This window comes from Coturnix japonica, chromosome Z, assembly GCF_054131305.1.
Source record: "Coturnix japonica strain WE chromosome Z, WE-NBRP24, whole genome shotgun sequence".
NCBI classification, from domain to species: Eukaryota; Metazoa; Chordata; class Aves; order Galliformes; family Phasianidae; genus Coturnix; species Coturnix japonica.
Window position 1 is genome coordinate 581,394 of NC_140702.1, and position 15,526 is coordinate 596,919.

General features: G+C 36.6%; 1 protein-coding gene across 3 annotated transcripts in view; it reads right to left on the reverse strand.

Annotated features, from left to right (window-relative positions):
* SNX24 (sorting nexin 24) overlaps window positions 1-15,526 on the reverse strand; it is a 44,653-nt gene that overhangs the window by 28,722 nt on the left and 405 nt on the right. For 2 of the 3 annotated variants that reach the window (XM_015850059.3, XM_085529839.1), the window contains exon 2: window positions 11,817-11,961. The exons of the other annotated variant lie outside the window; for it this stretch is intronic. In XM_015850059.3, the coding sequence (XP_015705545.1) occupies window positions 11,817-11,961 (145 nt within the window). The remainder of the gene's footprint in view (window positions 1-11,816; window positions 11,962-15,526) is intronic. 3 annotated transcript variants of the gene reach the window in all.

Consider the following 15,526-nt stretch of genomic DNA (forward strand, 5'->3'; position numbering starts at 1 on the left):
CTTACACAAAACTGGCAGCTTTATTTCAAACATCGGCGTTTGCTTCTGAAGAGCCATTTTTGTCAAATAAGGGAAAAAAAGAAGTCATTCTGCAGGCATTGTTGCCTGCTGTTCTGACTGTGATACAGTCATGGAGTAAAAATGTCCCTGTTCATTGCAGGAGTTGGATGAGATGACCTTTAAGGTTCCCTTCCAACTCAAATGATTCTATGATTCTAAGTCATGGCCGTGCACAGACTATAGAGGAGCCAGCTTGGCTTGGATACTGCACTAATTAAAGCCAGAGGATTAAAGCCCCATAATTATGAGTCTCCAGTACCTCCTTTCAGGAGGGATGTAGACTTTTGTTAATTCACTTGAGTTGAGTTTTCTATTTATTTACAAGAAACATCACTGCTCTGTTCACAGCAACTTACTTTGCCTTGGTTGTATATGAGGTTCTCAGCAGTCAGTTGCACATTACCTTTCTTATATGTGTCTCTGCTTCACTTGCAGGGCTGCCACTGTTGTGGGAACTAATGAGCAAAGCACATACCTTTATGGCTTCTTCCCATGTAGGAATGAGAACGTGAAAAGAAATAGTACAAAAAATAGAGCGTACAGTAAGTATGGCCTTAAGATTAATGCAAACTGTAAATCTACAGACTCTGGGAATTTTGCTATTGCAGAGCTGAAGGATTTAATTTATGGTTTTCCCCAGGAAAACCTACTTAAAGCATCTCACTTGGGCACGATTCAGAGGCCTAAGGTTAAAAGCCTGAGCCCGCAGAGAGCCAACAGATCTAGAACAGAGACAGCCAATATGCTTACACAGACACATTATCCATGACATTTCTCTCAAAACTTCTCTATCATTGAAATGCATTAAAAATATGAAATTAACCCAGCTGAGGATTTTTCAGTAGGAAAAAAAAAAAATCCTTAATTATTATTTAAGCTCGTAGAAAATGGAGGAAAATTCATTAAGACATACAGGTAAAAAAAACCTGCTGCAATAGGTAGAAGGGTGAGATTTTCTTACTCTCTTATCACACCAGCTTTGTAAGATCTTGATCATTAACTTCGTGTATAATTGTAATGTTCTACCGAAACTGAACATTAACATTTCTGATTGGAAAACCTGACAGCATTTCTAATGGACATGAAGGAAGAGAATAACTTTCTCATACATTCACTATTTCCATTCCAAATGAGAATAATATTAGCATAACACTTTTAACACTATGGCTGCAAGCACACGTTTATTACTGTAAACGCTATGCTTGTAAGTAAATCAAGCGCTTGCTTGATTTAAAGCATTTAAAACATTCAGCGTATCAGGAATAGGAGTCTGAAAATAGTTTTAATGTTTTTGCTTGTTTTTAAAATGGGAATCCAGATGCCTTAAATTTTTGGTGAGAGGTCTCAGTTGTGACTAAACAATGACCGAATACCTTTCCTCTTCTACCCTCTCCATACAGACTGGCTCACAGTGGCTGTCATAACAAACTCAAGAAACATTCTTCTGCAGATTATGGTCCAGTCTACAATAACAGCTTAAAATATGCTTCCTCTCTCCCTGGCCTTTTATTTCAAGGCACTTTAATCAGCACAAAGTTGTACTTTCTTGGACTTCTTGGTAGTGTTAAGAAAAAAGATCTCTGACTAAAAAAAAAACCAAAAACCTCAAGTGACTTGCTCCCAAATCGGATTTGTACTGTCCCCATTCAAGACACCTACGTACATGAAATCTCTTATAGTTTCTCTGGCTGTATAAAATGCAGATGACACTGCACATCAGGCCTCTGTTTGCCTCTTTGCACAGACAGTCCAAAACAGTTTTCCTGATCTGTTTCAACTTGAAATGTTGTCAATATATGGATTGTCTTGCTTTCTAATTCAGTGAAAAATCTAGTTTTCCATTAGTCTGCCTTTCTAATTTTCGATACAGCTTTACTAAATGTAATTATTAAAGGCAGATTCAAGAAAGCAATTACTGAGCTACTGGTTTGTATCTCTGAAGTCTTAATAAGGAACAAGAACTTGAAGTGACAGAAACACTGCAAAATCTGTAAATACAAAAATACAACTATATGTTTATCTTATTAGATGCAATACACAGAGGGAAAAAAAAACACACCAGAAGGATATGGAAAATTGATATGATCTCAACAAGTTTGGGTCAACCACACGATTCTCTTATCCTAAATCTGACCATCACCGTGTAGTACATTTAGAATTGCAAGAGTATTCCAGAACTACTGCAGAAATATCTCTAGAAAGAGCTTTAAAAACACAGTATTAAGTGCAAGATTGTAAGCAATGGAAAAACGGAATTTCACACTCTTAATGTGGCAATTTTCAAGGTATTCTGGAGGTTAGAACACTTGGAGGGTCTACACTGGACTGCAAAATATCTAATCTTAACTTGCCAGTGTTAGTAGTCAAATAGAGTAAACTAAAAGTGATTTTGTAAAATAAACTGAATTAATTCAGAGTAGACTCATTTAGAGCTGAAAGCATCTGAAAACACAGGAAAGCACTATGCTGCAGAAAAGCTGATCTTCAGTAACCAACTAGCCTATTCCTCCTATATGAAACAGAGATAACTTACTCCAAATAATTAACAATATAAATGATGGTTAGTCTTACTAAGGCTGTGAATCCTCAATCTTCATCTTCTAAGCATTTTTGCTAGTGTCCAGGAGAGCAAGAGTGGAAGGAAGTGGCAGTGATGGCTGTTATAAATAGGTAAAAGCAGAGATCTCATGCTACTTCACATTACTAGATTTTTATATATATATTTTAAAGCAGATTTGATTTTCCTATTTGCTTTCTCTTCAAATTCACAGCTTCCATGCTTTCCTTCCTGTGATACTGTGAGTATGGGAAGGATGTCTTTGTTTCTTAAGGAGTAAATCAACCCTTAAGACAAAAAGCTCCTTCTTCATCAGCTTAAGTGTCTGTTCATCTCTAAAACCAATTACAGAAACATCCCCATTTCCCATAAAATTGTGCTTGGAATTTGTGGTATAAGTTTCTTGCATTAAAACCTGAACAAAAGTCCATTCCTCAAAGCTGTAAATGCAAAACTGAGTACCACTAACATCTTTTTATTACCAGTTATGCCAGCTAATGCCCTGTTGGAATCATGAAGTTCAATCAAACATTTCAAGTAAGAATAAAACTTCACACTCCATCTCAAATTCATCACAGTGGATTACTTTCTCTTTAATCCTCCACTGTCAGTTCTGAAAGCCATTTCAAAACTACTCCACAATTAATCTAAACCAAAGCAAACAAACAAAAGAACCTGACAACACAGCACAACACTCACAAAGTTCTGATCCTGTGCTTCTCTAATGAAAACCTGAAGTTGCTGATGGAAGTCTATTAGGTGATGGAGTATGCCAACATGACTGGAGACTTTACCCACTAAGGAGACTATCAACACTTATTTAATCTTCCTTTATTTTAAGAGAAGGTTGGAGTCAAGACTTAGTATAAAGACACAAGAATAAAAGGTCACAGGTAAGTAGACCATTTAAAACGCTTTGTCCCGTGCCCTGTAATACAAGAAGGCTTTTTTTCAGTATTTCTGAATTATTTGACTTGTGTACAAGGCACAATCATCTTGCTGCATGCTTATGGAAAATGAAAAATCTTGTCTGTAGCAATATCAAACCATTAATACTCAGCAGACATCCAGCTGTCATCTCATCTATCCCAGCAGCACTCCCCCTCCTGCACTTCTCTCTTTAGTCTAGGTGAGCTGTCAAGTTTCTAGTTTCTGACGTGTATTTACATCATTCAATGACATCTGACAGTAGTGAAAGGCCACAGAAAACTGCTTATTGATCACAGCAAAACTAGTTGACGGAACAGATGAGGTTGTATCACAGAAATGCAGCCACACTCAGGTGATGACATTTTGCTCCCTTGTATACAACTGCTTAATGGAATACAACTTCATTATATCATGCCACTAGCGCTTAAAGAATTGCACATTTCTCATGAGTGTTTTGTCTATGCAGGGATGAGGACAATCTATTTGTACTGGTACCAGTGTATTATTAACCCGATTTGCTCATGAACACTTGCAAGCTACCAGCCAATGTGTCCTGATGAATACACTAAGAGACAATGAAGACTCAATCTTGCCAAAATTTAATTGAGCTGACCTTTTAAAAAAAGATGGAATTACCATTTAGGGAGCCAGATCTACTCAACATTTACTTCTGTAGAATACTGTGCTGCTTAGTAAAGACATTTAAAATGACCATTTTTGTACTTGGGACTGGTACAGTTTCCCAGTGGAAGGGATAACTGATCATTAGTATTACAGAGGTTATTATATCTACTTGCATGAGAGTCTTTCAAACTATATTGATTTAAATGCTGAAGAGTTCTTGGACAGCAGCTTTCCACATGCACTGTCCTACAGTGCCCTACAGAGAAAATATCCATCTTCTTATTTTTATTCCCTTCTTTCTGTAGCCTTGAATAGAATCTCCCTATCACCTTATTTTGCACAGAGTAATTTGTCAGGATGTAACTATACAAACAGTCCTTACAGAACCTATGTTTGTATTAGCTGTATAAATGCAAGACTCAAAGCAGTCACGACAAAGTAACCTGCAACGACTAAAAAATGCCACGTATTAACAGAAGAACTTTAAATCACAAAATTCTGGGTTCTAGGCTGATAAATGAACAGAGCTCAGAAGAACCTGCTCTTCATTTTATATCTTAGAGTGGACATAAGCAAGAAAGTCTTTGCTTCAAACAAGAAAAATCCAAGGGGAAAAAGATGGTCCAAGAGTCATCCTTCACGATTCATAACTATTGCTCAGCCTAAGTTAATCCATACACTTATTTAACTACTTACAATTGAAATTTGTAAATCAAAGTCCCATATAACTAAAGAAATACATGCTTTAAGAGTATCGGAGAAATGTAATCGAATAACTTAATCCACCTGATTTTTCTTAGCAGAAACAACTTGGACAATTCCATCTATAAGCAACAATGGGAAAAGATGGCAAGAGTTGCTGTTTTCTGTTTCACTGAATCTGTACAGTCATAAGAGAGTTACAACTGTGGATATTTTATGTATATCTTAGAATTATTTTATGTGTATTTAAGAAGTTTTTAAAGAGTCATTGCAAAAAATAAACGAAGAAAACAAAGATAAAGAAGTTCTTAACATTTCTGCCCTAACATTACGGCATAAACTTTTATTCTTAAGAACTCTACAGTATCAGAAAGAATATCTTTAGACAAGAAGTCACAGACAAATTACATTTTGTCCTTTCCAAGTCTGGTTCTTGTATGTCGTGCTTATAGAGAAAACAGGAAATTCTATTCATCTCAGTTGTCTGATATATATATAAATATATATATATATATATATATATATATATATATATATATATATATATATAAAAAACTATGTGGGCTCAAAGCCTTGATGCTGATACTGATGATGGCAGCAATTCACAACCAATTAGGAAAAAAACAACTCAAACACTCAAACCAAAGTGAACTTACTTTTAAATGAACCAGAAATCTGACTTTTAATTCAAGTGCAAAGTACCCAAAGCACAAGAAACATTCCTGCTTATTCAATAAACTTGAACCACCCTGAATATCAAGGATATACCACCCTGTATTTATTCCCTATTTTTCCAGGATGCATCTTGTAGCCATGGACTTTGACTGTAACAGAGTAGGAGCTAAAAGGACCAGAAACACAGACTGTATGACAGGCTGTTAACATATGGATCCATGAGGACAAGCAGAATTTGAAGGAGAATTACAATAAACACACTTTACTATCTTAAAGTAAGATATGTGTGTTAACTTAAAAACGTGAAAGCTACAACTTAATCTTTTTTAGATTTAGCTTTCATTTTTCTAAGGCAATAGCCAGCTCCTAACTGCATCATGCAATAATCCAAATTATTTGCTCAAATTTAGGACATTATTTTAATATTCCTTTATTTCATTACAGGAAAACATCCATCATAGGTATGTTTCTCTTTTAGAGGAGACAGAATGCTTTTTCTTCCTTGTGAATGATTCACAGAAAGCCTACATCACTACATCTGACTTCAGAAGAAGAGAAACTGACTCTTTATGACAGGGATATATGAGCTGGGTAAATGCCCCAGCCATTGCTCAAAGCACGCCTGTAGCAGTATCCTCACTTCTTTCCAGACAGGCACACAAAGCTGAAGCAATGACTTTTGTTTTCCTTGTTAAACTCAATGGAGTTAAAGTCAAAGTCAAAAGAAAAGCAAATGCTTGCAATTCATTATGCATCAGAGGCACCTTTCTTTGTTAGTGGAAAAATATAGATTTTAGTGCCATAGGCTGTTGTCTTAAAAAGGCTGGTAAGTATCATCGTGACAAAACCTCAGCAGAATTTTGCCATGTATTCATCTACTGTAGAGTCAGAAATATTCAATTTTCTTGATTTTCGACAAATATGATATAAGGCAATCTGGCAGGAGGCCTGTTTCAAAGTTCTGAGGAAATAGAAGTGTTAAAATGTTATGTTTAAGTGACCAGAACAATTAGTAGACTTAGAGGCAGAGGGAAAGCTCTTATTCTTACAGGCTATAACAGCTTCACTGGAGATGCAGAGAACAAATATAAAGAGAAAGCAAATTAGCTCACACTACACTATGAAACTCTTTAACAGGAGTAATATTATTCAACTAACAGTTGGAACAATATGTTATCACCTCGTCAGAATGATTAAATTTTTTTATTCAATTCCAATCAAGTATTTATCAGTCACTTAAAGACTTTTCTGTGCCTGCAAGCTGTCACTTTCTATAATACCTAATCAACCCACATATCAATTTTGCAAAACAGAAATACAGTGTAAACAGGGGTGTTGCCTTCTGCCAACTGTTATTCCCCTTCTCAATGCTATAATTAATAATAATATAATATAATATAATAATAATATAATCGATGTATAGTAAAGAGAAGATAGCTAAGGAAAAAAAGCAGAAATATTCTTCACAGATACAGAAAACTCTGCCCTATGTTTAGAAGAGGAGATCAAGTAAAGGATATGAAAATTAACATAGTTGGTTCCATTTAATTATGTGCAACGTATACCCCATTGAGAAATTCCAGTAATTAAAGTACTGCAAGTAACAAAGTCTTGCCATTTCTTTCAGAATTTGATAAATTATATTTATGAATAGATCAAGATGCTTATGTCCTTTCATTTTCTTATACTAGAAATATTTAGCTATGGATTTTATAGAAGGGAAAGAGATTTTCCTCAGCACAGCCAATGCAGAAAAACTGGCAATGGATTTTACACAGAGGTTTGAAGTGACCACATTGATTATGAACTAGTTGCATGATAAATGAATAAATAAACCATCAGACTTGGGCAGGATACTATCAACCACCTCCTTAGCCTAATAAATACACACTTAAGTATAAGGCAACACATGCTTGACATCTTTCCACTGGAGTTGTTAAAAGTGGCCTTAAAGTTTCAATTTCGAATTAATTTCCTTAAAAATGTTAAAATAATGTAATTAAAATGACTTTACATACTTCCCAAATTCAATGCACAGAGTGACCCCTGCCGGTCAGCGAGGCACCTGAGCAAAGATAAACCCAGCAGGAACAAATCCATACAAGTTTACATGGACAAACCTCATCTAAGACAATAATTACTTCTTTCAGGTTACAGAATGATTGAGGCTAATTATTTGGAAGCAAAAATCCACCACTGTATTCTAAGGAGTTTTTAAAATTCAGTTCTTTTTAATGTAAATAAGAAAATAATCAAGAAAAGGTCTTGTAAATAACACTTACCATATACCTGCATCTAAGACTGAGGTTATTAAGAATTTAAACTTCCCCCACCAAAAAGTCCTAGAAGGAACAATCTTTAGTCTATTGTCTTTACATGAAAAATACATTTTTTACTGTGCTTTCCCAATTGAACATTAATACCAGTTGCTACAACAAGTCCCCATGAATCAGATTAAGTTTACTTCTATTTATATTACACATATTAGACATATGTGTCATAGAAGTATCTGTCTAAACACTAGCTGCTTTAACATGCAACTAATAACCCAATATTAGGTGACCAATAATGGATTCTGCAATGCACATATCACCTGATACACTCTTTATTAATTTAACAATTGAAGTTGTTGGAGAAACAGTTCAAGATCTTAACAGCAATATGAGAAAGAAAAATTCTCAGCTACAAAACACCATTTTTTCAACACAGCCATTGCTACTAATTATGTATTTTCACCAGCAATGGGCACTGCTGATTTCCACTCCTAAAGGAAGCCTTTGCTCTCCTCTCACTGTTCCAAAATTACTGCAAAGTAAGGGGAATATTCTGTAGTTACTGCACATTTCCACATCAATCCAGCATTGCTCAAGACTTGTTTTCTGTAAGCTCACAGTATGAACATTACCACTCCCAGCTGCTCAGGGCTAGCTGGGTCCTGGAGGCAAAATTAAGACCTCTGAACTTCTCAGTGGTCACAGTCTGGTCTACAACATGATTTTTCACTTCTGACCAGTCAACAAAGCTGTTGAAGTGAACAATTGCAGCCCAAAGATGTTTTTAGAATGCATTCAACCAGTGCTAATTTAGCACACTAAACCCCTGGAGTCTTCAGCTTAAGATACACATTTTATAGAGATTTTATTTTTGGGACCCGTATTTAAATATTTACAACGCTAGACAAAGGAGAATAAAAAGAATAAAAAAAATAACAGCAAAAACAACACTGGCATGCTATAAAACATTTAAGAAGCCTGTAACTTGACTTCTTTTTTCCCCCTCCAAAACTATACAATGAACTTTGATACTGTTTTCACTGAAGTACATGGAGCACTACAACATACCCTGTAAAAATATACATTTAGGCATTAAATGCTCTTCTGTCAATATGTTGGAGATTTGTAAATGGAACTGTCTTTCAATGTCTACAAACTAGCAGCTAAGAACTGCTACCAATGAGGGAGGTAAAAAGAAGCTTCCATCATACCAAGTTTGCATCTGAGGGCTGAGTGAACACTGAGTCTTTGCTTATCATACTGCCCAAAATAATCTCACTGTTTTCCTGAGAAACACAGAAAATGCTTGCATGAGATACGACAAATAAAGACTTTTTGTCTTAGCGACCACTCTTGCTAATAACAGTGATTTTTGCATGCTTTTAATTTGCTCAACATCAAATGTTCTGCAAGCACCAAGGATAGCAATGAAAGACAACTGGCTTCGTTAGTGCTTAGACCAGAGACACACCATCATAATGCTGCACACCCAAGTCTTCTGTTTTTAGTCCTTTAGGAAATGCAGGAGATTGTTTGATCATTTCCTTGATGTTAAGGGGGAAAAGCTACATCTAAAAATCAGCAATAAGTAAATCACTGACGCTGAGAATACAGAGAAGCTAAGCTACCTGGATGTGCTATGCATGTACACAGAGACACAGAAAGGCTTGGTCCCATTCTTCACTGTTAAACATTTTTAAGTCTGAAGTACTAAAGAAGATAAATAATGAACACAAATGCTTTACGGAATAGTATTAGTGGTGTTTAAACAAGGAAAAAAACATCTGTTGTAACAAGTCTGCCTCAAAATGTAATGCTACTTAGGAACAGAAAGAATGGCTAATCCCCCTTTAGCAAACTAAATATGTTTCTTTTCCTGCCCAGAGAAAAAAAAGATGGAGCAGCTCATGATTATTTCAGCAACCGTGCCACTATGAGAAGCTGTAATACTTCCAAAGGGAAGAGAACAGCCCAGAACTTCTCTCAGAAATTGTGTAACACAATAGTATTTTTCTGAATATATTTAGAACAGAAAGGGGGAAGAAAAAAAAATGCAGGCTCACTGGAACATTGTGCTTAGCTAAAGAAAAATGCTAAAAACTGTTAGAGCTGAAGGGGGAAGGAAAATGCTGCATAGAGTTGCTAGCGGGGTGCTCAGAGTTACAGTGCTGTCAGAAATTCCCAAGGTAAAACTGGAAAAAAATAAAATAAAATATGGATTGTGCTCAGGCATTTTTATAAATCCCTCAGAGATGCCATGAATATTAATAAGAACATTTTTTAAAGCAGTTTGTTAAATATTAAAGCATGTACGCCATACTAATGTACAACAACTGATTAAAATTTGCCCTTCCCACAGGACTCGGTAACACACTCTTTTTTTTTTCTGCTCTTCATAGAAATTCTTGTTAACCCAAACTAACATGTTTCAAAACAACAAGATTCGAGGATCTGGCAGTTTTTAAGAACAGATTACTGACATGGTTTTGAATGTCTCTTAGATGAAATCACTAACATTAACACCTTCACATTAATCGATCGGTGTCAGCAGAATTCTGGTGAGCTATGCTGCAGGCTCCAACACAGAAGTAGTAATCAATTTAGGAAGTCAGCTGAAAAATATTAAATAAATAATAAAAATAAAATGATGCAAAGATCAGAGTTGTCAATGGCGAAATAATCTCATCTCAGTGGTGTCAAAGGAAGAGCAAAAAGTCACACATTTATTTTGTAACGAAACAAAACTACTCCAAACAAAGGTTTAATTATCCAACAAGTCTCAAATAGGTAATTAAAAACTACAGATAAACTCATCAGAAATCTACATTCTAAATCAAATTTATCCAATTTCATATCATTTTAGAACAAATTGTACAAGTCCTTCTCTCCCTCTTTGTTTGAAGACCCTAAGTGCTAAAAACATGCAGTGATGTTGCTTAGAGAGTACTACACCTCCAAATAATTAATACTTGGTTAAGCACCAAGGAAATAAAAATGGAATAAATTCAGTTTCCTCCACAGAAATTACTGAACATTTTTACACCCTGCCCCAGCACGAAGGAGCAAAGCCATTTGTTGCCTTCATGCTCCATCCACAAACAGCTCTTAAGCATAAATAATGTTCTTTTCTTGAGCTGCTAAATTCCTGTCTCTGCTGAGTTAGCGAAGGTGTCCGTCCCCAGCAGAGTGTTGAGAAGAGGGGTGTTAAATACTACTGAAAACAAGGTTCCCGTTTCTCCATACTCTCTGTTTGGCTATCACCATCATGAGAGCTCAACCATGTTACATGCCACTGCATTCTTTACCTTCCGCGAGCAAACCATCAGAATCTATTAAAATTACTTTGCGCCGATAGCGCTAGAGACATGACAAATCACAGGCCAAGAGTCAGATACCAAAGAAATGTGTCTCAGGGCATTGGGGCCAGGCCGATTTGCAAGCAAATGATATTGCGTGGAGCTGGCATGCTCAGTGCATGACAAACTGATGCAATTTCAGCACTGTCGGAGAAGCTGGGTGAGATTTCTCTGATGCTGGCTATGGTTAGTGTACGGAATTGTGCAGAGTTCCCAGATTTGAATCACTTGGGGCCTGAGAAGGGCTTCACTTGACAAGCCACAAATAATTACACTACACTCTTTCTATTGTACTCTATTATTTTGCCTCTTATCTGTAAGCTCTGAGCACTCATGAACAAGCAAGGTCGCTTCTATTTTGACCATGATGCAACAAAACATTGCTCTTTTGTGATATGATAAATAAAACCCAGCCCTGCAGACTAAACATTTTTATCAGGTCTATTTACCACTTTTATAAGCAACAACAACTTCTGGAGCTTGTTAGCAGAACAGAGGTTGGAAATAACCATGCAGGCAAGTTCATGAGCTTTTCACTTAGGAGCGTGATACAGCTATCTCGTTATAGTAAAATCTCATTTGAGAAACGGGGCATTAAGTTCCTAGCCCTTAACAGATAACAGTTATATCTGCGATTACCTTAAGCAAGTTTTTACCCCCTTTCAAATCAGCCATTTCTGACAATTCAGTCGGCAAGTCGCACGCGTTAGTTGTGAATGTGCAGCATGTTGCTGGTTCCTTCCCAGGCACCAAATCTATTTCCAGACTGAAGCAACTGCATTTGCTGTGGAAGAGCACAAAATGTGTTATTCAGACACCTAGGTAGTCAAGGGAGCTTAGCATGGGCAGTACTATCTTTCTTTTTTTTTCCAGTCTTAAAACTGTTCAGAGATTTTCTAAAGCTGAAATTAGCACCTAGTAGTAAATGAAAACTTCAGATGTGAATACTAAAATGCGTGCAGACACAACAGGCTTCCTAGAACTGTTTAGGATTCCTATTAATGCACTCCACTTAGATTTTCTTTCCATACAATTCCAATAGCAATTGGAATTTCCATACAATTTCCATAGCAATTATGTGCTAGGAGGTAAAGAGAAAATACTGAAAGACCTCTTAACTGAGAGTGGTGAACTTCAAATATCCTCTCCTGCTTCTTCTCTAATTCAAGCCAAAATGAAGATTGTCTCGTATACAGAGGAGTGTAACTTAAGTCTTCTCTTAACACTCCTAGCAAGTTCTCACCAAGTTCTTTCTTAAAACATCTAAAAAGAAGAAAAAACTATTTGCCAAGGGAAGGCAGAACTGAAAATACCAGAAAACCAGACTGTGATGGACAGGGGAGACTCAAAAGAAAAAATACAGTATATTCAGCCCTACTTCAGATTGTGCTTGAGCTCTGTAACCTGTGTAGAACAGGACTTCTTAAAACACTAAAATGAAATGGCAAAAAGAACAAATCACTGCTCATTCCCTTTTCTGTGTTCAGCACAATGAAAGGCCTATGACGTGTTCAGTTCAATATAGGAACAGATGCATTGGTTCCTTACTGCCCTTCCAGGCTCCTGTACTATGACTCCAAACCAGAAACAAGGTCTTGGTATTTTACAGGGAGATTTTTAATTTTTTTTTAAGATTTTTAAATTAATTTTTAATTTTTACTTAAATTTTAACTTTTAAATGTTTTCTAAGACGTTTTCTGACGTTCCTACGAATCTATTAGTGCTTTAATTTATGACTAAAATGAAGACACATTTATTACGTTTCCATATCTCTAAAGGACAATAAAGTTAGACCGTAATTACTATCGCAGCTTGACTGCAAAGCAGATGTGTGACCAAGCAGTCCTCTTCCTGGAAAGGGCTTGGTTACTGAGTAATAAGAAGGCAATCTAACCCCAAAGAAACAGAAGAGACTTGTGGAAGGGCAGAAGTAAAGGCATTCAGCTAATGTGGGTATGGTCACTTTTCATGTCACTCACATCCATGGTTTGGTCTCCATAAACATTCAGCAGAGTGTTAGTCAGAGATTACTGATGTAATGTTATTCTTCCTGTATGTTGTCCTTCCAAACAGCTCCCCTACCTGAGCTGGATGCAGCTTCAGCACCCTAAAGTAACTCCATGGGTTTCTTGCATGTTTTTAGAGGTGAGAATGCTAAGGATGGGATGGAGGCTCCCATCTGCCAGCTGTGTAGGGACAGAAGAGAGACCTGAATACAAACAGCATCCTGCCCCCATTTCTGTCCCAGCTTATTTCAGACCTTGGAAGTACGCAAGCATCTTTTTCACAGTCCAAGTGCATCATTGAAAACAGAGTAACATACAATATGTATTAGTCTACAAAATGCTAATTGCTTTCAGCATTGTATTCAGGTAGAAATAAGATTAAAACATACACGGAAAGAGAATCTTGCAGGTTGGATATGGATATTTGCCATAAGGAAATCCAAGGGTTAACAGGTTGATAAAAGACTTCATACATTTATCCTTTCATTTCCCGTTAAAAAATACAATGTCAGCTTCAAAGTAAACGACAACGCTTCTGCTTTGTCATCAAAATCTTTCATAGGCCTCTACAAAACGCAGCTTTAGTCTTCCTCAAACCACAGAAATCTAAAGCTTGACGAGAAGTGAAAATGAAAGCCTCTATGTAAGAAATCCTTTAAATACCTTCACAGAGAAAAAAAAAATAATGATTGAAAGAAGCAAAAAGGAGAGACAGCTAAGGATGAGAATAGCGTATTTTCAACTATATGTGGAGTTTAAACTATAAGTGTTAATCAAAAACACAGTAAGCACATGTGTCAGTCAAGTACGACCTCTGCTCTAGAACGTGTTTAAAAGTATGTCACCTTGACCAGCACTGCACCACTGTAAAATTTTTTTGGGTCAATATAAATCAAATGTACAGTAATATATTCAGTAAGTTTCCTAGCATCTGAATCAACATTAGAAATCTAACCAGTATTTATTATTCTGTTATTGACAAAGGCAGCATATTTAAATGATAACAAGAACACACGGGTGTCATTTTGAAGTTAAATTGTTCCCTTGGGATACCCTTAGTAAGGCGTCTACATTTAAAGGTCATTCACTGCCAAATTATGAACAATTGTTGCATTTATTAGCACAGGCTCAATAGTTTGGAAGCTAGTGTCATCAATTTAAACTGACGATGAAATCTAATTGTCCACAAGGAAAACAGACTTTATGTATACACACACAAAAAAAAGGCAGAAGTGTAAGGTTACCCTAGATTTTTCTGGAGAAAAAGAAAGCTTTCATGGCTCTGCAGAACAGAAGAGTGTTTTAGCCTGTTCAGTGCCTGATATAGAACTTAAGTTAGCTATTTATGTAGGTGGTTCCAAAAGTGACACCTCTTATTTATGTCCAGAGAAACTACCACAAAAAGCAAAGTAACACTGTTTGATAGAGAAAACTCTCTACTAAAGAATACTGGTGGAAGGCTCAGCCTTTCCTGCCATACCACCAAACATCCACCTGTGACATCGTGGCCCAACAGAATAAAACAGGAGGCAGACCTCATAGTAAAACACCATTAGGATTGATTTCCATATCCTCTGACCCAGAGGAACTCTGCCTATGCATTTCAGTATGGGTTCATATTCAGGTAAACCTTAGAACTGGTCCAACTTTTTACAGAATTCTTTGCTTTTAATGTGATGTTGTATAGGAATTCTGGCACTGAAGAGGTCAGGTAACCAGGTAGGAATAACCATCCATCAGCACAGAGCTAAAAGCAGGATTTAGTTGCGTGAGCTTCAGCCAGCATTGCTGACCAGAAAATAACAGTGTCATAACAACTTGTCACTTCCAAAATTATTTCTATGTTTTCTGGATAGTTTCATTTCTTATTTCTCTGATGCTTTCCACAGCTTGATGCATGCAAAATAAAGAAACACGGGTCCTCTGAGTAGCAGGATTCAGACTGCAAATATCCAAAAAAATACTAACTCAAATACAAGGCCAGAGCCACATCCAGCCTGGCCTTGAATACCTGCAGTGATGGGGCATCCACAGCCTCCTTGGGCAACCTGTTCCAATGCATCACCACCCTATGGGTGGAAAATTTCCTCCTAAGATCCAACCTATATCTTCCATGTTTCAGTTTAAATCATCCCCCTTGTAATATCACTATCCACCTTCACAAACAGCTATTCCCTGTCCTATTTATATGCTCCCTTCAGGTACTGAAAGGCTTAATGAGGTCTTGCTGGAGCCTTCTCCAAACTAAACAAGCCCATCTCCCTCAGCGTGTCTTCATATGGGATGAGGGACATGCTGCAAATCCATTAAATCCACGTTTTAAACTATCTACCGTGATTTATA